The sequence below is a fragment of the Macrobrachium nipponense genome, chromosome 1 (genome assembly GCF_015104395.2).
Source record: "Macrobrachium nipponense isolate FS-2020 chromosome 1, ASM1510439v2, whole genome shotgun sequence".
NCBI lineage: Eukaryota > Metazoa > Arthropoda > Malacostraca > Decapoda > Palaemonidae > Macrobrachium > Macrobrachium nipponense.
This window is the reverse complement of record NC_087200.1, coordinates 157,464,326-157,490,155: the sequence shown is the minus strand read 5'-3', so window position 1 is coordinate 157,490,155 and position 25,830 is coordinate 157,464,326. Positions and strand designations below refer to the sequence as shown.

The window sequence follows — 25,830 nt, the reverse complement described above, 5'->3', positions numbered from 1 at the left end:
AGTCTGGGGTTGGCGTTGATGTCCCTTCTCCTCCGTCGTCTTCCGCCTGGGCAATCAAATTGCTGAAAATAGCGCTGGCCTTGTGGCAGATTGCCGTCTCCGTTATTGTATTGCCAGCGATTTCTTTGTCTTTTATCCAGACAAGAAGAAGCCTTTCCATTTCATCATGCATGTGGGTCCTCTTGCTGGACAAAATAGTGACACCCTTGGAAGGTGTAGCTGCTTTGATGACATCCTTCTGCTTAAGGATGGTGCCTATTGTTGATGGATTTCAGCCGTATTCCTTGGCGATCACACTTAATTGCATACCAGCTTCATATTTTTTAATATTCTCCATCTTCGTCTCCAATTTCAAGTTTCTTGGGACCCATGACTACGTATATACTGTACGTAATTATGTTATGTAGTACGTATACGTATATAGTAAAGTTCTCACACAACACGATAAAAGTATACTACAACGAAATCACTAACGAATTTGTTAATAAACGAAATCGTCAGAACGAACGAATACCGCGTGCTTACAATACCGACAATGCCGTGCAGTGGCTGAAGAAGCACGCCGCTACATAGATGCACCATGGAAGGGATGCTGACCAATAGGAGAGAAGGCTCTCATGGCAGTGACTAGCATCAGGAACCAATGGGAGAGCGGGAGGATGGTGGCGAGTCTACTCAGTTGGCAGCGCGCGAGTTTCAAAATTGTTATCGGTGGTCCGGGCGAATCTCGGACTTTACAGCAACAACCTTTCGTATCTTGAGAAATTTTCGTATGTAGAGCCGTAAAATTTTTCGTATTTGCTTTTGTATCTCGAGTTTTTCGTAAGTTGAGCCTTTCATATCTCGAGGTACCACTGTACTTAACTCCTCTTAAAGGTTCATGTCTTTCAAGGTAAACACTTATGAGTTCTAACTGGACATAAGACAGCTACTTCTTTATTGCCTACCAAAGCCAGTTAAATTAAGCACTGTCAAAATCTAGGAAGGCCTTTCACTTCTACATCATTTCTCTAAGCAATGAAAGAAAAGAGAGAGATGGCCACTAGAACAAAGCCCACATGCAAGGAAGGGCCTGAAGCTCACTAATATAGACCCTTAAGAGTTCTAACTGGACATAAGACAGCCACTTCTTCATTGCCTACCAAAGGAGTTGAATTAGGCGTTGTCACAAATCTGATTTGGGCTTTCACTTTTATATCTTTTATCTAAGCAATGAAAGGAAAGAGAGATTGCCACCACAACAAAGCCCACATACAAGAAAGGGCTTGAAGCTCACTAACACATTTTGGCGTAGCAAGATTTAAAAGAAAGGTGTCTTCAAGTTCTTAAGTGATGCCTTGTCAAAAGACTCAAACTGAGTGTATGTTAAAATCTGGAGGACTAAATCTAAATTTTATAGTAAACCATGATGGGAAGATTGAAATTTCTAGCACAAAAGATAGAAAACCTCTTCAAACTTTAAATTGTGAACAATATTCCAGTCAGCATAATGTAGAACTGAATGCAATGTAAAGCTGTATCCTTTGATTGCAGTGACAGAAAACTCCTTCACATACCTGAGATACTGGCAGAACTTAATCGGGATATCTGGAGAAAGGGTGCTCGATATCACTCTGGACAAGCACTAAGATCAATAAATTGACCACTGTTATTGATACACAAGTCTAACAGTGGAAGGCCTTCTAGACTTAAGGATTAGTACTTCCTTTGGCCATTCTTGAAATGCCCTTAGCTCATAACAGACAATTGACAATCTCCATGCAATCAGTTGAAGCATGTGAAGGTTTGACGGAATCTCCTAAAATAAAACTGTCTGAAAACATCTTTCCTGAATGGAAGATGAGGAACATCCACCATGAAAGGAAGTTAGGAGCCATTCCCTTTGGAGCTACCAACAAGCTATTAAAATCAATCTTGTGTTCTGCAAAGCTCACAACTTGTTGAATATTTCCTCAAAACAGCAAACACAGGAAAAGCATAAAGGTCTAGATTCAACCATTCTTGAAGGAAGGCATCAACTGCCCATGCCGAGGATCCTTGCATGGAGGGCAGTAAACTGGGAGAGTAGTGTTTTGGGCAGTCATGAACAGATTGGTGTTTGGGTCTCCCCATAAGTTCCACAACTTCAGACAAACCTGAGGAAGAGGAGACTGTCTAACTGAAGACCTTATCCTTTTCTGCTGAGTTGGTCTTATATAACAATGTTTTTCCCTAGGACAAAATGAGGTAAAGGAATGATGTTGCTGGACTATGTCTAAAGGAAAAGGAAGTTTCTTTGCTAGTCTGAACAAATCTCTTCATTTGTGTCTCCTTTCCGTCTTATGTAAGAATCAAGAGGTTGAATTTTCAGAAAAGACTGCAATCGTATTGTTTCTAACTAGAATGTTTGCTTGTGTAAGACCATTCCAAACTGCCAAAAATGTAGGTTCTTACCTTTTTAACTCCCTACATCAAATGTTTCTCAGAATGGCCCCCACCCTGCCTCCAAGACATATGAGGACAATGTAAAGATTCTCAAGGTCTACAGGCAAACCCATTAAAGTTCTCATGGGGAGTAGTATAATAAAAAAAAAAACTGATCATTATCTGTCTGGTTGGAAAAACCCAAAAAGATTAGAGCTAATCTTCATTCCCCAGATAAACAAGTGACTTGATCAGAGAACCATAGATTAGTCAACATTGAACAAAATGCCCAGCTCTGCAGTTAGACATAAAACAATTCTTCACCCTCAAGGTCATCATAAGCAAATTGGTGAGAATGAACCAGTCGTCCAAATATAAGAGAACTACTCTGATACCAAGCAGATGAATCCATCCTGCTAAAAACTCCAAAACACAGGAGAATACTTTCCTTCGACTGAAGTTGTACCGGGATGTGGAAGTATGTGTTCTATATGTCGACAGAATGCAAAAAATAGCCTCCAGCTCCCTCCTTGAAGTCTTGGGAACAAGAAAAACTGATGGTAAAACCTTGGTGACTAGAATAAAAATGGCTTGACGGCCTCATTGCATAACAACTCTCCAATCTACCCCTCCCTACTCTGAAATTCTCTGTGTGAAGAGTGTGTAGGGAAGGATATCAGGAAGTTGATAGGGGTAAAAATATAACAAAAGGTACGAAGTATCCTTTCCTGAGAACCATCACTTCCAAAGGTTCTTCTTGAAGCTTTGCCAGACATACCACGGAACCTCAGCAATGACGTCATGGATATCAACACAGTTTTACATACAGAAAATGAAGAGAAATAAATATAAATGACTACTTAAATGAACAAATGAATATTTAACATCACTCTTACCCATATGGAAAACACCTGTTAGCATATGGAAGAGGGGAGAAGAGGGGAGAGGGAGGGGAGAGGTTATTGTTGGGACATTGCACTAAAATGTAATATCTTTTCAATAGAAATGTGGAATTTCATTTGGCTAATCTTTTGCTATGGTCTGCACAGTAGTTCTACAAATTTTTTGTCAGACTTGAACTTACATGTATTCCTTGGCCTAGAGAGAGAGCGAGAGGGAAAAAATAAACTTTTTCAGAACACTTAACGATGTCAATTTTCATCTCCATTGATAATGTCTTCCTCTTCTTATTGGCACTCCCTAACCTCTTTTCTGCCATCTCTTTATTTATCATATCATCTATTTAAATAAGTTAAAAAGTAAAAGGAATGATAAAAGTATCATTAGTAACATTCTAATTGTTGCTTAAATGCGTACAGCCATAAACAACTGAATGAAAACAGTTGTTTTGCTACGAATAACCTAGCTGAATCGGATAACAACAGTTTTGCTTGCATGTCAACTACCACGTTAGTAAAATATTTCCGTAGTTATGTTACAAATGATGTTAATTAAGTAGAATAGGACTGATATACTTTCATAGTACAGGCAGTCCTTACGACAGGGGTTCCACTCTTGAGACGCATTGTAACCCGGAAAACATCGTAAGCCGGAACATCGTCAAAAATTCTAAGAAAACCTTACTTTTTAATGCTTTGGGTGTACTAAAAACTATGTAAAGTGCATTCTTATTGCATCTTTTATCAAAAATGCCTTCATATATTGAATATTTTGCATTTTTGGGGTCATATTTCTTCTGCCAGATCAGCGTTGTAGGTGTCGTAACCCTGGAACATGCATCATAACCCTGGAAATAATTTCTGATGAATATAATTGAAAAGCGCCTTAACCTCAGAAGGTCATAAGCCGAGCCCGTTGTAACCCGGGGACTGCCTGCATACCTTTATATGCTAAGGAGAAAATATCGGCAAAGTAGTATACAGGCAGTCCCCGGGTTACGACGGTGTCGTCTTACGATGTTCTGAGGTTACGACGCTTGTCAATAGACTTTATTTCCAGGGTTACGACGCATGTTCATCTGGGAGATGATATATGACACAAAAAATGCAAAATAATCAATATTTGAAGGTTTTTTTATGAAAAATGCCATAAGAATGCAGTTTACATAGTTTTCAATGCACCCAAAGTAAAGTTTTCTTAGGATTTTTGACGATATTCCGGCTTACGACGATTTTCAGCTTACGGCGCGTCTCAAGAATGGAACCCCCATCGTAATCCGGGGACCACCTGTACTGTTAAATTTAAGCTACAGCTATAGCTGAGAAAAATTTTTCACACTGTTAATGGCTATAAATTATCATGCATCAGCAATATGGATGAAACACGAGCAAAAATAATAGTGGAGAAACAAGTATTTAAAAAAAAATACTGGGCATGAAAGAACACCTTTTACTGTTGTTTTCACGCTGATGAAAGATAAACACGTAGAGCTCGTATTATGATGAAATAGGGTGACAATAGTGAACAGAATCTTTTAATTCTTTTACAAAAGACATGCTTCCAATGCCATCTATTACTAAAAAAATTAATAAATTGAGTTTACAAGAGCTTATCAGATACGGTAGTACAGTAAGTACTAGTATAGATTGTTTTTATCATAAAAATCTGTATTTACTCACGAACACAATATGAAAAAATACAGTATTTAGCAAATAAATAGTGTTGCTCTACAAAGAAAAAGTGAATTAGTGATAATCTTAGAGATACAGTCCATAGTAAAAATTTGCTAATTGGTGAAAGTTCCAGCAAACAGTGAAAGATGTGTTCCACAAAAATCCACAACAAAATGAAGCGTTCAAAAGTGAAGCATGAAAAAGTGGGGTAGCACTGTACCAATTTTTCTTCTGAATTACATAAGGAGCAAAAGAAGGCAGATCAGAAGTGCAAAAGGAATTAACCTAGGCTATCAGGTAGGGTAATGGAGGAAGTGGAGAAGCAACAATAAGACAAACGGAAAAGACTGAGTAGATTATGGTGTTCCTTAATGAATGGTCTACATAATCTAAACGACCTCTAGCATTTTCCAACACTTCACAAATTTTCCATCGTTTCATCAGATCATTCCTTATTATCTGCTTGTTGTAGATGACATAATGCAAAAACAAAACACATGCACAACATGCAGGAGAAAATCAACACAAGAGATAACCAACATTATTCCTAACGTTGATTCACACTATCTGCCCACGGACACGACATGAAGAATTCTGACATGAATGTAAATATCCCTGCAGCACCTGGTGGGAAACAGGTGATTACAGAGACAGTCCTGGCAGGTTAGCCAAGTGTTATTTGTTTTATTTTGGAAGCTGATCCCACCTAATGGCACAAAGATAAAAGCTAACTATAACAGTAGATATGATTCATTCCAAATAATTGTATTTTAACATAATTGCCCCAACTTATAAATATCAATAGTTGAGGTTTTTTGGAGCTAAGATTAGAAAATACCTTATAACTATAAAACTATGGCCAATTTTGATGAAATACTTTGTATAGAGATCCTGAATGCTATACAAAGTTGCTGGAATATTTTCATAAAATTTTACATTTTTCCAGATTTCAATGTTTTTCAGCCTGCTGATCCTCTTAAGGTGGGTGTTTTATCCAAGGATAATTAGAATGCCATGGCAAACAGAATTTTTAATAAAAATCAAAACTTTCCTACACATTCTTCTTCATTGATACAACTACTATCGAATTTTTTGCTTTCTTATCCTTAAACCATCGGCCTAATTTATGTTCCTGACCAATTCCAATAATCAAATGACTACCATTTGATGTAAAGGCCAATGCATTAACAACTCCAGGGATTGGAATGCTGAAAAGCGGTTCTAATTTACGGTGGCCCCTGTCAACAGTTATTTTCCAAAGTCGTACGTGCCCATCCATGGAACCTGAAATGTTTTTAATCCTGTATATTACAAAGTTAAACCTTACTCTGTATCCTTAAAAGTAGAATTCAATACCACTACATGCCTTACTTGCAATGTTACCATAAATATTAATAAGCTCAGTTAGCCTTATGATTTAACTTAGCCTAAAATAAAAAACAATGTGTGCTCTGAGGTTAGAAATGAGACAGCTTTCAAAGACAGACATGGCATGGGTATGAAATGAGAAAGGATTGGTTAGTCAGTCACAAAAGAAACTGACACATATGTTACAAGATAAAGACCAATAGGTAGGCCCTACAAAATCACTGAGCAAATGAACTGATGGGACCTGGACCAATTAGGAATTCAAGCCGAGTACACAAGACAAAAGAGATCTTTTTTCAGCCCTCACTCCATAAAGGAAATCCTGACATAACAGCATTAATGATAATGTAATCGGATAATACCGAGAAAATTCGAGAAACGAATTGTTACTTTTACACAGAAAATGTCAATTTTACATTCCGTTAACACTAACCTTCAATGAACACTAAAAGTATACTCAGCCAACAGGTAAATTTTTCCAACAGACATGCAAATTCTTCAATTTGGCAATCCAAAACAATGGATATTGTCAAAAACATATCCATACATCAATGAGAGACATCTTATATGCATGTAATCAACAGGAGCATAAAATAACAAATTTCTCAAAAACTGTCTTGATATGAATAACATAGTATATTTACATTTTGAATATTACCCAGTCTAATTAATTCTAGGCATTCATTTCCCTCAGCCAGGGAATAGAGGTCTTATACAGCACACTTATGGGAAATCTGTTTATAAAAATTTGTATCACGGACATTTTCCTAAGATACTAGTATTCAGAAAAGACTACTCTATTCTTTGCCTCCCTTTAATTTTGATATGGCATGAATAGCCAACTGACAACAGTCCAACCAACCAATTCTATAAAGTAGTCTTCATATTAACTTCTTAAACAATGAACATCCAAAAGTTCCTTTAGCTCTTACATGAGACTCTAGCGACTATGTCTACTTCCATTTAAAAAGTCCTTAATGCTAACCAATCATTTAAAAAGTGTCCTGCATACAGGAGATGAACTTCTCTAGAAACACAAGGAGACAATATACAAATCTTCTCAGTTCCTTTGATGGTTCATGCACTTCAAGAAGATAAAAAGAGTAGGGACATGTAAGAAATTGTGTATTTTTAGTAGTAATAGCATCAGTCCCAGTGGCTTTACCTGGAACCCTACCCACACTACAGACTTAGGCAGCAGTAAATCTTTACTACCATTGGAGTTCATTTACCTTAACTACTATGGATGCTACCACTCATGTGAATACTTAAGATATTATCATAGGAAGATGAGAAGGTGAAGTCTAGTATGTTCCACCTCAATTATTTTCTACCTTTCATTTTTGAGGTACACCTGCCATCCAGTGATACACATCAAGGTTTTACACAGAGGGTTGTCAGTTTTGGCATCCTCCCAGCCTGGAGGTGTTCATGTCCAAGCTGTTATGCAAGCTATGAACTAGTCTGTACTACAGAAACAAATTTCTCAGTGTGAAAGCCAGTCTCCACACGGGTGGCATTTGAAGAATTTCAGTCTCTCTTCTTAGGACTATAATATCTTAGAACCTACAGTACATCCAATTCTGTATCTTAGAACCAGCGTCCAACTCAATGTCCAATGATGCCCTAAATTTGAAGAAAATCTTCTATACCATCCTGGATATGGTGGGACAAAGAATCAAGGTCTTCCTTAATAATTAGTAAATTCTCATTCCCAATCTCCTTTCTGAACTCCAACCAAATAGGTTATGCCACAGCAGCTGAAATACCACCATCCTGCAAAACATCAGGAGCCTTGGGCAAAGAACTGTGATTCATAGAAGGAACATAAATTTCAAGGTAAGGATGGGGGCCCTGTTGAGGTCCTCCTCAACAGAAGATTGTTCCAAAGGAGAGCACAATGATCTTGGCTTCCAGTATCAAAGTGTTTTTTCCAGAATGAGCAATCTGCTCTAAAAGGGGCCAAATACACACTGCCAGAGCTCTGCCAGGATGATTTACAGGCAGTCGCCAGTTATCGGCGGACTCGGTTAATGGTGATCTGGTTTTACGGTGCTTGTGTAGTGCCATAAAATTGGCAATTTATGGCACCATAACAGGCCGAGTTTCGGTTAATAGAGTTATTGCACCATGCCATACCAAACAGAAGCACCATTAACCGAAACTAAGTGCCATGAGCTGCGTAAATAGCAGAGTTTCGGTTAATGGTGGTTTTTGTTTATCAGCACCCCACCGAGAACGGAACTCCCCCCTTGATAACCAGGAACTGCCTGTATTTTCTTCCCCAGCACTCATTCTATATCCTTAAACCCAAAAGGGCTAGTCTAGGTCAAGCCCCTTCTTTAATTAGGCTTGCTGTCAGGAACATAATGCATATTTCACAGTAATCCAGCAACCATCTATATTCATCCCTATGCCTAAAAGATGACATGTGCCGTACCCACAGGAAAAAAAAATCACGAATTGCACAATTCAAAGTGGTGCATTGTGAACTTTGGATCTTGCTCAACAGCAGCCCTGTGGTGAAACAAACAAAATTCATGAGAAACAGTAAGATGCCATACACATATATCCATCAGATGAGCAGAAAACAGAAACCCATTTGCTTATATGAGTTTTACATCCAGTATTTTTACATACCTTGCAAGCAAAAGCAGGTACAGGTATGCACACATAACCAGTAGGCTACCAACTACTTTCAGTAGGCTACCAACTACTTTATATGGAATTGCACTATAATATCAGCTATGGGAGTTGGTTATACCAGTCTTCATTACTTAGCAAATTTCATTGCTTATTAGAGTGGGGAGACCCCCACACTGCCTGTTAAGGTAACACAACATCTAGTACAATACGTATAGGTATTGAAAATATGAAAATATATGTAAGCACGGGTATTGTATGAACCTCCTTAACAAATCTATGATGAGGTACAACACACATATACAGTATATGCTAAATACAGTGGTACTGTTTTTAAAATATAAACTATAAATATATTTCACCAATTATTTCTTCATGAATTAAACAAATATTATTGCAAATTTCAATCATCTTCTCAGATTATAGTTCCTTTAAATAAACTGATTTACTATTGTAAAATTTACTTTGTTTAACAAATTATCATTTCCTCAAATAAACTAATATATTGTAAAATAAAATTCAGTTACAAGAAAATAATTAAATAGAAGAATAAATTACCTACATCATACTAAGAAAGGGGCCGCAACAGAGGTGCTCAAAAAGGGGTTAATGAACTAAGTTACGACATTAAGATAACCCTTATGGCAGAAGAATGCTTGTGAAAAGTATATCTGCATAATCATTGGATCAAAGGCAAGTCTAACACGAAAAACCCTAACATTAAACGAAACAGGGGTCTTCAAGTAGTAAAACTACCTTAAAAATATTTTATGTTGAAATCTAGCTAGGGAGTTGAGTAAAAATAGAAAAATACTTAAGTAATATCCATAATATTAATGACACAGATGAAAATGGAACGATGTAACACTCATCCTCCACTAATAAGATAAAACAACGTGCTATGTGGATAAGACAAAAAAGTAATGTAATATTGGAAAAATACTGAAGTAATAGCCATAATTTTAATGTCACAGAGGAAAATGAAACAATGTAACACTCATCCTCCGTTAATAAGATAAAACAATGTACTATGGGTGATAAGACAAAAAAGTAATGTAATATTAGACAAAAATTTATTTCTTGTAGAGTAACTTAGAAAGGAAGCTAACAATACTTTAACCTGACAATTTCTCTGCACCTTGGACGATGCTATGGTCAAAACAAAATTGATAATTTAGCTTAAAACGAGGCAATTTACTAGACCACACTATTTAATTCAAAGCTTATGCCTATGTATTTAACTTTCTTTAGCAGATAGTTATGACATCTCAGCAATTACAAGAAGAAAAAGACCTTGGAACCAGATTAGTGTTCATGAAATCACAGACCTAAGAGTAATGGCAGGGCCTAGCCAATAGTATTTACACAGCTATTACAGCTGCATATTGTAAATAGTAATCCTGCTAGTTATCATTGTACAGCAGGATAAAGAACCTAACTGGTCCTTTTATACCACAACTTTGTACCAACAAGCATTATTCTGGCCTAGATTAGTACAAGAGAATTCTTTAAATAAGTTGGTTTGTGTTATTGGGGCCATAATGAGACCATTAACTCTTCAACTGGGCTAAAAAATGCATGCAGCACCCCAAGCCAGGGAAACCTTGAGGTCAACCAATTTAAGGAAATACACATCAATGGAAAGAGAAAGTTAAAAAAAAGAATACAGTATTTTACACGACAATTGTAAATTTTACCAAGTTATACAAGTTTTTACTAATAAATTATCTTATTTTATTTTGTAAAATTATAATTACAGCTCACACAATATGAAGACAGTTAAGAGCTAAATTCAGTAACAAATTTTCAATATATTTGTTGTAAAATATTTACATAAATTTACTGATAGAAGATGCAGTAACTTTTTTGGATTATTCATATTTTTTCTAATATTATACATACATACATACATTATTAATATATTACATATTATATATATATATATATATAATTATATAAGAATGAAACTTGATCACGAAGTATATAAAACATGATGCTCTGTATAAGTAAAGGTTTTTTGCCACGAAGGAAAAAATGAAAAAAGCGAGATAGCCAAAAGTACTTGGCTATCTCGCTTTTTTCATTTTTCCCTTCGTGGCAAAAAACCTTTATATTTATATATATATATATATATATATATATATATATATATATATATATATATATACGTATATATATATATATATATTATATATATATATATATATATATATATATATATTATATATATAGATATATATATATATATATATATATATATTATATATATATATATATATATATATATATATATATATATATATACATATATATACATACATACATACATACATATATATATATATATATATATATATATATATATATATATATATATATATATATACATACACACACACACACACACATATATATATATAGGAAATATATATATATATATATATAGATATAATATATATATATAATGTATAGAGAGAGAAGGGGAGGGAGGAGAGAGAGAGATCGAGAGAGAGAGAGAGGGATTTGAGAGAGAGAGAGAGATGAGAGGAGAGGAGTACGTGCATGAGCAGACTAGAAGCGGTGAGCTAAGCCAGTCTAAATGTTCCCATTAGTGAATTTATGGGCTATAGAAGTAATGGACACCTTTCCCGCTTGATTCCCAAAATCGATGGCATGTAATATTGATGCACACCATGAGTGAATCCGTCCACCACCCAAACCCAGTTATTGCTATTCATATGAGGGTATCCATCCATTAAGGGTTATTAAAATGACCTACCCAACGCTGCTGGGGAAAACTGTGAATGACAAATGACAGGTAAATGGGCGGGGTAGGGGGAGGGAAGAGGGGTGGGGAAGGGAAGGGAGAAAGGAAGGGAAGAAAGGAGAAGGGAAGAGGGAAGGGAAAAGCAGGGCAAAGGTGGACAAGAAGGATGGGGGTGGTGGAAGGAAGGGGGAGAGGGATGGGGGTAAGGGGAAGGTAGAGGGAGAGAGAAGGACAAGGGGAAGAGGGGAAGATAGAGGGAGAGAGAAGGAGAAGAGGAAATTACATTTCTCTATTAAAAGAGAAAAATTATCTCTGCTGAACATAAGCCTGTCTTCCTTTCAACAATTGTAAACATTTTATCGATAGTGTGAAATAAACTGCACAGCAAAGTGGAGGAGAATCATGCAAAGATCTGTCTTCAGCAAACTGTCCGAATTTGTAATGGATTCATGAATATACTACTATCTCAATACTGTACTATACAACAGAAACTCCCCCTCCCTCCTCCCTCCCCCTACCCATGGCCTATCATTCACAGTTTTCCTGGACAGCGCTGGTTAGGTCATAGCCCTATCCAACAGTTTTTATTTGGTTTAAATTTGTCAAGCTGTTTAGCCATGACTGAGTAACAGTCAGACAGATGGACATAACGCCCATTTAAGGGTTAAGGTAGCTACTTTCAGGATGGTCATTGGCTACACTATCAATGAGAGAGAGAGAGAGAGAGAGAGAGAGAGAGAGAGAGAGAGAGAGACTAGCTGCAAGTAAATCATTCTCTAAGAAGAATTTTTAAGGCCAAAACAGGAATGGGTAGTTTTGCATTTTCATACTTTATACTGTATAAAAAGAAATTTTAATGGAAATCATAGCATAAGTTTTTTGTTCTTAATCTTATGCTACAGGAGTTTTTATAAAAATAAGCAATTTTAACAAATAAGTTACTGAGAAAGGTGGGTTGACACAAGAATTGGCAATATGTCAAAACCCCAAATTTCAATATTTACGATAATTTTTCACCACTGATTTATGTATAGAAAATTCTGCAAAAAAAAAACACTGTGGGCAGGAACTGGTTGGGATTTTCTGATGGATCAGAATAAACTTACTATTCCCTGACAAAATTTTAAACTATTTGATAACTTTAACATTTAATAACATATGCTAGGCAGTCCAATCAACTGAAAAGCATTCTCCTTGTCAGGAAGATGTCCCATTACTTTTTACTGTGTGTAACCTTTTTTTTGTTTGAAATCTCACTTCTTTAAATTATACCCCTTACAAAGCAATGGAACTACATATATCAGATTTTATTTTCAAAATCCACTTCCAAAGATGACATACCAATGTAAAAATGTATTGGCCACAAAGTTAATTTTGCTATTATATTTTTCAAATGTTTACAAAGACTTTTTTACTTTATAATGCCCACACTTTAATTTGAAATAAGTAAGGGAATACTGTACACTGTTGCTTTACATATAGTTTTCCACTTAAAATGACAATTTCTTTTAATTAATTTGTATTTTTTATAACAAACCTGCAGTCGTCTGGCATCTGTCATGAACAAGGTGGGTGACTCCACTGACCCAAGCCTGATCTCATGTCGCCTTAGTTATTCTTCCAACCCCGGGTAAACTGACAGAGGGGTGGCCAGAGGTGGGCATTAAATGTTAAGACCACAGGTTTATTAGTTATGAAAAATACAAATTAATCAAAAACTTGTCATTTGTTCATACATGGAACAAACCTGAGTCTTAACATTAGGATAGACTCACTCTTGGTGGGAGGTAAGTAATCCTGAACTGACTGGAGGTTCGGCACACCAGGTCAATCTTCCGGGATAAGAGAATTTCTAAGGAAGAAGACCTAAGCCTCTGAATCTATAGATATGTGTGTACGTATTTACTGCTCAGCCTACGGGTGGGTTTTTTTGTACAATGCCTAAATTCGTTGTATATGCAGAAGATAAGAGCTATCTGTTCCAATAACAAACCAATGTGGCCAAATATATGGGAAGGAAGTGGTTTGGCAAAGCCATGAACCAGCATTCAAAATTCTATGAACAGATACATCCTTCTTGCTTGACCTGGGGCCTGTGCTAAAAACAAAAAGCCCATTCGTTTCGACAGCGTTATCGTACACACGTGGGGAATTCATTTGTTCACATAGATTTGCGTTCGTTAAAACGTAAATCGGTTTTAGTGATTTTGCTTTTGTTGTACTCTAAGTTACTTTATCGTGTTGTGTGTGAACTCAATTACTTACGTTATGGCCATGGGTCCCAAGAATGTTGCCGAAGTTCACGGAAAGAAGAGGATGCTTTCTATGGAGACGAAGATGGAGATAATTAAGAAGTATGAGGATGGCATGTGGTTGAGTTTTGATTGCTAAGGAATATGGCCAAAATCCATCGACAATAAGCACCATCCTTAAACAGAGGTGTCAAGTTCTTTTTAGATAAGAACACAGTGATCTAACAAGGCAAATTAGTAATTCTTCTGTATCGTCATCAACAAAATCTCCCAACGAAAGGATACAAAAGGAGGCGAACCTGTCATCCTGAATTTAAGAATTTTGAATCTTAGCTATGAATTTCAGGAAAAATTCGAAAGCTATTGACCCTCAACCCCTAGTGTGTTTGACATCATGACAGACCAAGAAGTTTGCCCACCCTTTTTGATGAAGCCAAGGCTATCAGGAAGACTGTTTCAAGGGTCAAGTGTCTATCTGAAGTCTGACATAACGGTTCATAAGGAGCTCAGGTGAGGCTACTCATTACCAGAATTAGACCCTACGGGAGGTTTGAGCTCTCTAAGGGAAGAGGACTGCTCAAAGCATGTGATCAGCATAGATATCTCCCAAGATGTAGATATGTCCACATTCTTCATACGTAGTACCAAAGCCAAAGCAACCCTGTAGCCTTTTATGGCAGAAACAGAAAGATATTTTTCTGATCTGAGAAAGATTAGAAAATCTGCAATCTGCTGAACAAAGATCCCAAGTGGAGAGTAAACCCGTCGATGACACCAATCACAGTAGATGGCCCACTTTCCCTGGAACACGGATTTAGTAGACTTTCTGAGGTACAGTCATACCCCTACATACAAAAGTCCCTACGTACGAAAAATCCAGGTTACAAAGGGAAAGACGAAGATTTTTATGCTTCTGTGTACAAAAATAATTCAGGTTCCGAAAGGGTGTACTGTAAAGTCCAAGATTTGCCCGGGCCGCCGAGAACAATTTTAACTCATGCGCTGCCAACTCAGTAGACTTGCCACCATCCTCCCGCTCTCCTATTGTTTCCTGATGCTAGTTACCGCCATAAGATCCTGCTCTCCTATTGGTCAGCATCTATCCCATCATGCATCTACATAAGGGAGTTCCTCGACCATTTCGTTTCGACAGCGTTATCGTACACACGTGGAATTCATTTGTTCACATAGATTTCGTTTGTTAACGTAAATTCGTGTTAGTGATTTTGCTTTTGTTGTACTCTAAGTTACTTTATCATGTTGTGTGTGAACTTAATTACTTACGTTATTGGCCATGGGTCCCAAGAATGTTGCCGAAGTTCACAGAAAGAAGAGGATGCTTTCTATGGAGACGAAGATGGAGATAATTAAGAAGTATGAGGATGGCATGTGGTTGAGTTTGATTGCTAAGGAATATGGCCGAAATCCATCGACAATAAGCACCATCCTTATACAGAAGGAAGCCATCAAACCAGCTACACCTTCCAAGGGAATGATTATTTTTTCCAACAAGAGGAGCCACGTGCATGATGAGACGGAGAGGCTGCTTCTCGTATGCATTAAGGACAAGGAAATCGCTGGTGATACAATAACCGAGACGGCAATCTGCCAAAACTCCAGCGCCATTTTCGGTGATCTGAGTGCTCAGGCCGAAGACGACGCAGGAGAAGGGACATCAAAGGCTACCCCAGACTTCAAGGCTTCTCGGAGTTGGTTTGATAAATTTCGTAAACGGACTGGCATCCATTCGGTGGTGCGGCATGGGGAGGCTGCCAGCTCGGACACGAAAGCGGCCAAAGCCTTTGTCAAGACGTTCAACGAGATGACAATCAAGGAAGGCTACAGTTCTCAGCAAGTCTTCAACTGTGACAAGAATGGCCTTTTTTGAAAAATGCCTCGTCGGACGTACATCACGGAGGGAGAGAAGAAGCTACCCAGGCATAAGCCTATGAAAGACGAATCAGGAGAAGGGACATCAAAGGCAAACCCAGACTTCAATGCTTCTTGGGGTTGGTTTGATAAATTTCGTAAACAGACTGGCATCCATTTGGTGGTGCGGCATGGGGAGGCTGCCAGCTCGGACACAATAGCGGCCCAAGCATTTGTTAAGAAGTTCGATGAGATGACAATCAAGGAAGGCTACAGTTCTCAGCAAGTCGTCAACTGTGACAAGACTGGGCTTTTTTGGAAAAAAATGCTTCGTCGGACGTACATCATGGAGGAAGAGAAGAAGCTACCCGGGCATAAGCCTATGAAAGACAGGCTTACACTTGCAGTTTGTTCTAACACCAGTGGGGATTGTAAGTTGAAGCCCCTAGCTAGTTGTCGACTTATGACCTATGCGAGTTACGACTGGTTTACGACCTCCCACTACTAAAACGACTAGGAAGCAACTTGGGCAAGAAAGGATGGTGTCCAGCTGAACATAAGACAGTTTTTCCCCAGTTCCCGCCTCTCCATACACGCAGCTAACTTTTCGTGCTGCTAATGACTATTATCATGCATTGGCAACGAGGATATAACTCCAGTAAACTTATGCCATCAAACGCAACAATAGATAAAATTGAGAGAGAAACTTCAGGTCTTGAAAGAACACATTTTACTGTTGTTTTCATGCCGATAAAAGATAAGTAACGTAACTAACGGTAAAGCTCATACTATGATGAAATAAAGTGAAAATACTGAACGGAATCACGTAATATTTTTACACAATAAACATGCCCCCAACGCAATCTGTTAACGAAAAAAATAATATAGTTCTTGAGATGTATTAAACTCATACTTCGACTGAAAAACACGTCGTATAATGACAAATTACCTTGTCTCATATAAGTAAAGTATCTAGATATTTTATACTAACTAGAAGCAGGGCAATTCGTTAAGAATTGAGTTACATACGGCGAAATAAAATGTAAACACGGCGAACTAAACTCGTATTCGCCATCAGCCGATTTCGAAACCAAAACATTGGCCGCTTTCTTAGCATTTTTAATAAGATGAGAATACATACAATATTATTGGACACAATAATGTACAACTTTTTAAAAGATTCACAGAAAAGTTGCAGGTTCATTGTATTTTAAATTCATAAATATACGTAGCCATCTGCAGCCTGACATCGGAATATACAATACATCCCTGAAAAATGAAGCCTTTTGGTAATTCCACATACAAATACCCTAGTTTCCGACTTAGACTACTAGCAGCGTTCTGATACTGCTTTTTATAATTTTATTACTCATATATTTAAACTTCATCATTTTATAACTTTATATACAGTGGGGACCCCGGATTTGCGTTCTCCGGATTCGCGGATTTCTCTCTGGACCTAATCTACCAATTATTTGTGGGAAATTCACCTATTCACGTTTTTTTTTCCCGACTAAATAATCCCAAATTAGTGTATTATGATGTTATTTTCATGGCTAAATACATTTTTATGATACAAAAATGATTTACTAATTTTAAAATATTAATATTGATCAATACTGTATTAGTAAGTTTAATAAGATTAAATGATATCACATAATAACAATAATAATTCTCTCTCTCTCTCTTTCTTACAGTGATGTATGTTTTCTGTATGGTAAATAAATAATTTACTAATTTTCAAATAATATAAATGCAAAGAGCAATCAATTCATTAAAGAAAATAATATAGTGAATTAGTAATACTATTCTAGTTTATAAATTAAAAAATTATGTAAGAATGAAGGAAATCCCAGTCTTCACACATCTTTCATTCGAACTCCAGGTACCAAACTGAGGACCAACAGCTGTCAAATATATCAAGTACTGTGACAGGAGGGAAGGAGTCTCTCTCCTCATCCTCTCTCTGGGGGCGCTCTCCTCTCTCTCTCTCTCTCTCCTCTCTCTCTCTCTCTCTTTACTGAGATGAACAAAAGATTTTTATGGTACATGTATATGATATGTTTATTAATATTTTCAAATAGTAATAATAATATAACTGTAATTACAAAAAATCATATGTGACAGAATTAAAGAAATACAACTATAACCTTACCATTTCACTCTTTCAAATTTGGATAACTCTCTCTCTCTCTCTCTCTCTCTCTCTCTCTCTCTCTCTCTCTCTCTCTCTCTCTCTCTCTCTCCACGAGATACGCATGTCATAGTGGTAACTCTCGCCTTCTGTTTGGCAAGGAAGGCAAGTTACCACTATGACACGCGTATCTCATGTCATGGTGGTAACTCTCACCTTCCATGCCAAACAGAGGGCGAGAGTTACCACTATGACACGCGTAACTCTCACCTTCTGTTTGGCATGGAAGGTGAGAGTTACGCATGTCATAGTGGTAACTCTCGTCTTCTGTTTGGCATGGAAGGCGAGAGTCACCACTATGACATGAGATACACACGTCATAGTGGTAACTCTCGCCTTCCATGCCAAACAGAAGGCAAGAGTTACCACTATGCCATGTTTATCTCTCGCATGTCATAGTGGTAACTCTCGCCTTCTGTTTAGCATGGAAGTTATGTATACAGTATATCCGTAAGGGCATTGTACATTTTATGGTGAAGTAATACTATACAGTACTAGTTTTCCAAAAATATTAAGTTTAATGAGATTAAACAATAACCTCTCTCTCTCTCTCTCCTCTCTCTCTCTCTCTCTCTCTCTCTCTCTCTCTCTCTCTCTCTCTTACTTACATATGTTTGTTTGTTTTGTAATATAAATAAATGATTTACCTTATAACTAATTTTCAAATATTGATAAGATTAATAAAAAAAAAATAGCAATTCCCAGTCTTTTTATCCACTTGGAGGAAGGAGGGCGGGGGAGTATAAAACACTTGATATACGTATTGGCGGGCGGGAAGGAGTCAGAGTCTATGAGTTATCCTCTCTCTCTCTCCATTATTATTCTCTCTGTCTCAGGAATAATTCATAATTTCACTCTTGATGGTCAGATATATGATGTTGCCATTCAATGGTCTCTCTCTCTCTCTCTCTCTCTCTCTCTCTCTCTCTCTCTCTCTCTCTCTGTTATTGGCTGTAGGTATACATTTTTAATGGTAAAATGTTTATGATGACTTTGAAATGATATTAATAATACAAACTCAAAGATTAATACAGTAATAGGCTAGTAATTTAAGGTATATTTGAAGTAGGATGTTATTTATGGTATACATTTGGTATCTGAACTTTCAAGACAGGTAGTTATAAGCATTTTTAGTGGTGGTTCTAACTATTCATGGGTTTTAACTATTTAAGGGGTATCTGGTACACATCCCCCGCAAATATGGGGGGAATACTCTAGCATAAATTTCTTTAAAATAGTGTACTTAACCCATTCAGCCTACGTACCCGAATAATTAAAACCCGCGAATAGTTAGAACCACCATTAAAAATGCTTATAACTGCCTAGCTTGAAAGTTCAGATACCAAATGCATACCTTAAATAACATCCTACTTCAAATATACCTAAAATTACTAGCCTATTACTGTATTAATCTTTGATGTTATATTATTAATATCATTTCAAAGTCATCTTAAACATTTTACCATAAAAAAAAATGTATACCTACAGCCAATAAGAGAGAGAGAGAGAGAGAGAGAGAGAGAGAGAGAGAGAGAGAGAGAGAGAGAGAGAGAGACTTTCCCCTCCTGTCACATTACTTGATATATTTGACAGCTGTTGGTCCTCAGTTTGGTACCTGGAGTTCGAAAGAAAGATGCATGAAGACTGGGATTTCCTTCATTCTTACATAATTCTTTAATTTATAAACTAAAATCTTACTAATTCCCTTTAGTATTTTCTTTAATGAATTAATATTATTGCTGTTTACATTAACATTGATATTTGAAAATTAGTAAATCATTTATTTATCATACAAAAAAAAATCTCTGTAAGAGAGAGAGAGAGAGAGAGAGAGAGAGAGAGAGAGAGAGAGAGAGAGAGAGAGAGAGAGAAAGTTATCCTTATTTTGGAAGAGTGAAAAGATATTGTAGTATTTCTCTAAAATACTATCACATGTGATTTTTGTAATCACAATTATTATTATCATTATTCTTATCATTTGAAAATATTAATAAACATATTATACATACATGTACTTTAAAAATCTCAAATCTCAGTAAAGAGAGAGAGAGAGAGAGAGAGAGAGAGAAACACATTCCCTCCCCTCCAGCCACATTACATGATATATTTGATATCTGTTGGACCTCACTTTGGTACCTGGAGTTCGAAAGAAAGATGCGTGAAGACTGGGATTTCCTTCATTCTTACATAATTTTTTAACTTATAAACTAACAACTTACTAATTCACTATAGTATTTTCTTTAATGAATTGACTACTCTTTACATTTATATTATTTGAAAATCAAAAAATTATTTATCATACAGGAAACATATGTCTTTGTAAGAAAGAGAGAGAGAGAGAATTATTATTGTTATTATGTGATATCACTTAAATCTTATTAAACTTACTAATACAGTATTGTTCAATATTAATACTATTTTAAATTAGTAAATCCTTTTTTATCATAGAAATGTATTTAGTCATGAAAATAACATCAAAATACACTAATTTGGGATTATTTATCGTCGGAAAAAACCAGCGAATAGACAAATTTCCCACAAATAATGGGTAGATAAGGTCCAGAGAGAAATCTACGAATTCGTGAGTCCGCAAATCCGGGGGGCCCACTGTACATATAATATATAGGACTATTGAACTAAGGGACATAAAATAGGTACAAGGCCATCCATGACTCTCACACCAGTATTAAACTTTTTTATTTTCCATAACAGAGAAAAGACAGGACAAAAGTAAAAAAATCTAAGCAAAAATAAGGACAAAATGCACAGGGCAAAGGAACAAGTAAAAGGAACATGGCTATAACATCCAAGATCCACTTGGCATACATGGAAGTATAAGGGAAATACCTGAGCTCTGTGACAGCCAAAGGATAAATGGAATAGCATGTGTGAGGAGAGAGTGGGCAACCCTATCCCTTCCCCCCAATCTCCACCATACATCCTAGATTGCAAAAATTCATTGGCCATTGCAGCTTCCACTGAAGGATACCATATAAAAAAGGCATAATCTTGTATCCCCATAAGAAGAAACACTAAATTAATCCTAAGATTAACACCTACTTTATTAAAATGGAATGTTTTCCAAATTTTAAGAGAGCATCCTAAATTAGAATAAAATCCTCATTAGAGCAATTTATAAAATTCCTACACCAAAACAAAGCATATACTTTCAAAGCATTCAAACACGTAAGTTAGTCTACGATATTACATGGTACATAGATTAAGCTCTATTATTAAAAACCATTAAAAAAATATCACAAAAAACTTACCTGATGCAACAAGATCTGTGTTAACTAATGTAGTAGCACTGCATATCCAGTTTGGCAGCCCATTTTCTGCTTGGCAGCCATGTGCTCTTTTTATCATGTGATGTGGTCTCTTCTTAAGAGTGGTCCAGATTCCCAAGCTCCTGCAATATTAGAAAACTTTCTCTCGTACTCCGTAGTTTATTTACACACATTATTAAACAGTCATCATTTCACCAGGTCACTGAGTCAAACTCATACTCCTGTCTCAATAAATTTCTTCCTAAATGTTATTGTGGCTTGTAACCCTGCCAGATATGTACATGTAATGAATGAAATGAAGGGTGATGAAATGAAATTGTAGGTTCTTTAAAATTCTATATATTGACAGAGACAATGATGTGAAGGCAGAAGGAATTTCCATGTTTCACACTTTGGTGACCACAGGACAGGAACTGATTAATGCATCGTATGCATGGTGAGAAATAATAGCAGTGTTGCCGCATATAATTGCACTGTTGCCATGATGTGTAATTAAGCAAGCGGTCTTACAAAAAGCAGTATACTAAATGCTAACAGGATAAATGCAAGGTAAATGATAATGTAAATGATGCAAAGTAAATGATATGGGAAACTTAATTCTCAAAATTAGTAATATACATGGATGCATCAAATCTGTATATGCAATGCAATTGTAATGGTATTTGATATCTATACACCTCCCTAACCCTTTAAGCTCGTAGCACTGTCTCAAGCGGAACATGGACTCCTTTCTGCAAGTCAGGATGTGGGACAATGGGCATTTGGAGGGTTAAATGATGGCTCTCTTTCTTGGCCAGAGCAAGGGGACACAGGGACTTGGAGAGCGGGATCATCACTAATATTAGGCACTGGGCGCATATGTTTTTGGCTTCAAAACCACTACGAAGGAGCACCTCGTACTGTCTAGACTTGCTGCGGTCTATCACGATGCCAACCTTGTCCTGTCATAGCATTATGGCGTCCTGGAGCCTGACTCGCTGGCGTCCAACGTGAGTGGTTGAGAATTGGTATCCAGGGGCCATGGTCAGGCATTAAGGTGAAATGCTGAAGTCCAGACAAGTATAGGTGACACTTAGCCATGACCTAAGTAATTGCAAGTAGTTCCAGCTCTATGGTAGCATAGCGAGTTTCTGTGTATGTCAGGAAAAGAGCACCACAATGGATGAGACCATCTGAAAGCAGCCATTATCTTGAAGCAAGATATATCCAAGGCCATACAAGCATGAAATGTCTGTTTGCGGGACCACTAGTGAGGCTGGGTTGAAGGGTGCAAGGACAGGTTGTGAAGATGAAGTCAGAGCTGTCTTGACCTTCTTAAATGCTTGCTATGATCAGGGGTCCAAATGAATGAGCATTTGGGGCTCATAAGTAGGCATAGGGGCTCCGCTGCAGCTGCAATGTCTGGAGTGCAGTTGGCGAGTTGATTGACAAGACCCATAAATGACTTGAGGTCTGTGACATTGGACAGTATGGGGAAGTCACGCATATCGGATACCTTGTTGGGGTCTGCTGCAATGCCATCAAATGACAGGACGTAACCACAGAAGTTGACTTTTGGGACATCTACAGTGAATTTGTCCTGGTCAGCATTTGGTGTTTGTTACAGATGGAATGGAGATCCTTGTCGGACAGGAGGATGTCATCTACAACTTTCTTACAGTTGGGGATCCCTAGTAAGGCTTTATCCTCATAGAGACAGTATGCATTACCTGTCGCCGAAAATCCCATTGGACCACGACGGTGCTGAAATCTTCCGTATGGAGTTATAAACATCATCAGATAACAGTCCTCTTCTGTCAGCTCCATCTGCCAGTAGTCATTCAGGGTGTCTGCTATAGAAGTACTTTGCATTAGGAGAGATGTTGCGGACAGCATCATGGGGCGTGGGTGGTGGGTGTGTAAGGCGGGCGACCTAAGAATTTAGGTGGGTGTAATCCACAGTGATGCAGACTCCTTTGTCCTTAGGTACTAGGACCATGGGGTGGCACCAATCAGAAGGTTCGTCGCCTGCTGGTGTGATGATTCCTTGTTTCACTAAGGGGTAAAGTTCTTCTTTCACTTGATCCCCGAGGGCAAATGAAATGGTCCTGAGCATAAGAACAACAAACAGTACAGCTCTGGGTTTCAGGTGGATCCTCATTGGGGGAACTGTCATTTTCTTTAGCGGTTGAGTCTATAGATCAGTCTTGGACATGACAATGTCGCTGAAATTGCAGAGAAAATAGTCCTTGGCAACTGTGGGTGACATCATAGTGGAGGCAGGAACCTAGGCACATCTGTTGACATGCATAAACTTGAGAATGGGCTTTGGGAAGTCTGGTGACACTGGCATAGGCTCAGCAATGTCCACAGGAGAGAAGGGAGGTCTGGATACCCTTATGCATGTGAATGGTTGCTAAGCACGACTCGTTGCCAAGGCAAAGTGTCGCCTGGAAGCACCCCACAGCTGGTGTAATGGGGGATCCATCTGCTGCCACAACATTTGTCATGGGTGGAGGTGAAAATCTTGTTCTGGGTATGCAAAGTGCATCCAAGTGTGTGGTGCCAATCACTGTGATGTCAGCTCCTGTATCATGGATTAGCTGGAGATGTGATAAGATGTCACCAAATGACAGGGAGACAGTGACTGGTGTGGGGGACACCTTATCTGAGTTGGTACCCACGAGACAGCAACTAGTGCTTGACTTGGTAGGTGGTGAGAGACAACTTCCACTTTGGCTTGAAGGTGAGGCTGCATTCACAGACTGATTGGTCTTGGTGGACCTGTACATCTTCTCTAGATGTCTCTTTTTCTGGTAGGTATTGCACTTAGCTTCCTTTGCAGGGCATTTCTAAGAGCGGGGCCAATGACTCATGCGTCTGCAGTTACTGCAGGTTGCACTCTTGGCTGGGCATTGTCTGGAGTCGTGCTTGAGAGAGCAGTATTGACAAGGGTCAATATTAGAAGACTGGTGAGAACATTGGTCAGGAAATCGATGAGAAGTATTGAAGGCATGGATTTCATTGACTCTTTTTGCTGTTGCTAGACTAATCAAGAAGAGAGTTTTCATGGTGAGGTCCTTAAATGAAGTTTCCTGTAAAGGTTCGAACCTATCACTCATGAGAAACTTCAGAACTACATCCAAATTCCAAGCTGGTGAAGATTGTAGTTTCTCTTTAGTCATCTCGAAGGATCTAAGAAGGTCTTGTAGATCTTTATTATCCGACAGGTTCAGGTTCCTATGCCTGAAGACTGGTGCTAACATGCTTCTATAACCCTTAATGGTAGAAGCTGAAAAGTTACGCTTCTTCTTAAGGTATAGCAGAAAATCTGCTATCTGAGTCACAGAGGTAATGGAAGAGGAAACGGAGTTGTCCCTGTACCATCCTCTAAATGTCTCCCACTTGGATTGGTATACCTTAATGGTGGAAGACCTCCTTGCTCTTGCGATGGCTCTAGCTACCTCCTTCGAAAATCCTCTAGCTCTTGTGAGTTTTTCGATAATCTGAAGGCAGTTAGTTGAAGAGCTTGGAGGTTTTGGTGATACCTTTCCAAGTGGGGCTGTTTGAGTAGATCTACTCTTAAAGGAAGGCTTCTGACTCTTAAAGGAAGGCTTCTGGGGGTGTCCATCATCCATTCCAGTACCTCTGTGAACCATTCTCTTGTCGGCCAGAACGGAACCACTAAAGTCATCCTGGTGCCTTCGTGAGACACGAACTTCTGCAACACTTTGTGTACCACTTTGAATGGCGGGAAGGCGTACACGTCTAGATGATCCCAATTCATGAGGAACGCATCTATGTGGGTTGCCTTGGGATCTGGGATTGGAGAGCAATAAGTCTCCATCCTCTTCGTTTGTGCTGTGGCGAAGAGGTCTATGCATGGGCGACCCCAGATTCGCCACAGGTTCTTGCAGACTTCCTGATGGAGAGTCCACTCTGTCGCCAAGACTTGATGTTTCCTGCTCAGGATGTCTGTCCTTACATTCTTTTCGCCTTGAATGAAGCGTGTTAGTAATGTCACACTTTTCTCTTTCGTCCAGAGAAGAAGTTCTCTTGCCGTCTTGTAGAGGGACTCGGAGTGGGTTCCGCCTTGTTTGTTGATGTAGGCCAACGCCGTCGTGTTGTTGGAGTTGACCTGCACAACTTTGTTCTGAACTGCGCTTCCGAACTCCTTGAGAGCCAGAAAAACTGCAGTCAGTTCTTTCTGATTGATATGGAGCTTCTCCTGTTCTCTGTTCCAGAAGCCCGAGACCTCCAACTTTCCCAGTGTTGCACACCATCCCGAGTCCGAGGCGTCTGAAAACAACACTAGGTCTGGGTTCCTCTGTTTTAGGGAAAGGCCTTCCTGGAGCTTGACGGGGTCGTTCCACCACCGTAGACAGTGTTTCAAAGAGTCCGAAACGGGAATACACTTTGTCTCTAGTGTCTTCCTCTTGTCCCAATGCCGATTGAGGTGGAATTGAAGAGGGCGAAAGTTCAGTCTTCCTAAGGA

General features: G+C 38.1%; 1 protein-coding gene across 1 annotated transcript in view; it reads right to left on the bottom strand.

Moving 5' to 3' along the window:
- Positions 1-5,993: 5,993 nt before the first annotated feature.
- The window catches only part of LOC135219784 (U3 small nucleolar RNA-interacting protein 2-like), a 183,140-nt gene continuing 163,303 nt past the window's right edge, over positions 5,994-25,830 (bottom strand). The window contains exons 7-8 of the mRNA XM_064256858.1: positions 21,339-21,478; positions 5,994-6,260 (exon numbers count right to left, since the gene is read on the bottom strand). Of these exons, the coding sequence (XP_064112928.1) occupies positions 6,028-6,260; positions 21,339-21,478 (373 nt within the window). The 3' untranslated portion in view covers positions 5,994-6,027. The remainder of the gene's footprint in view (positions 6,261-21,338; positions 21,479-25,830) is intronic.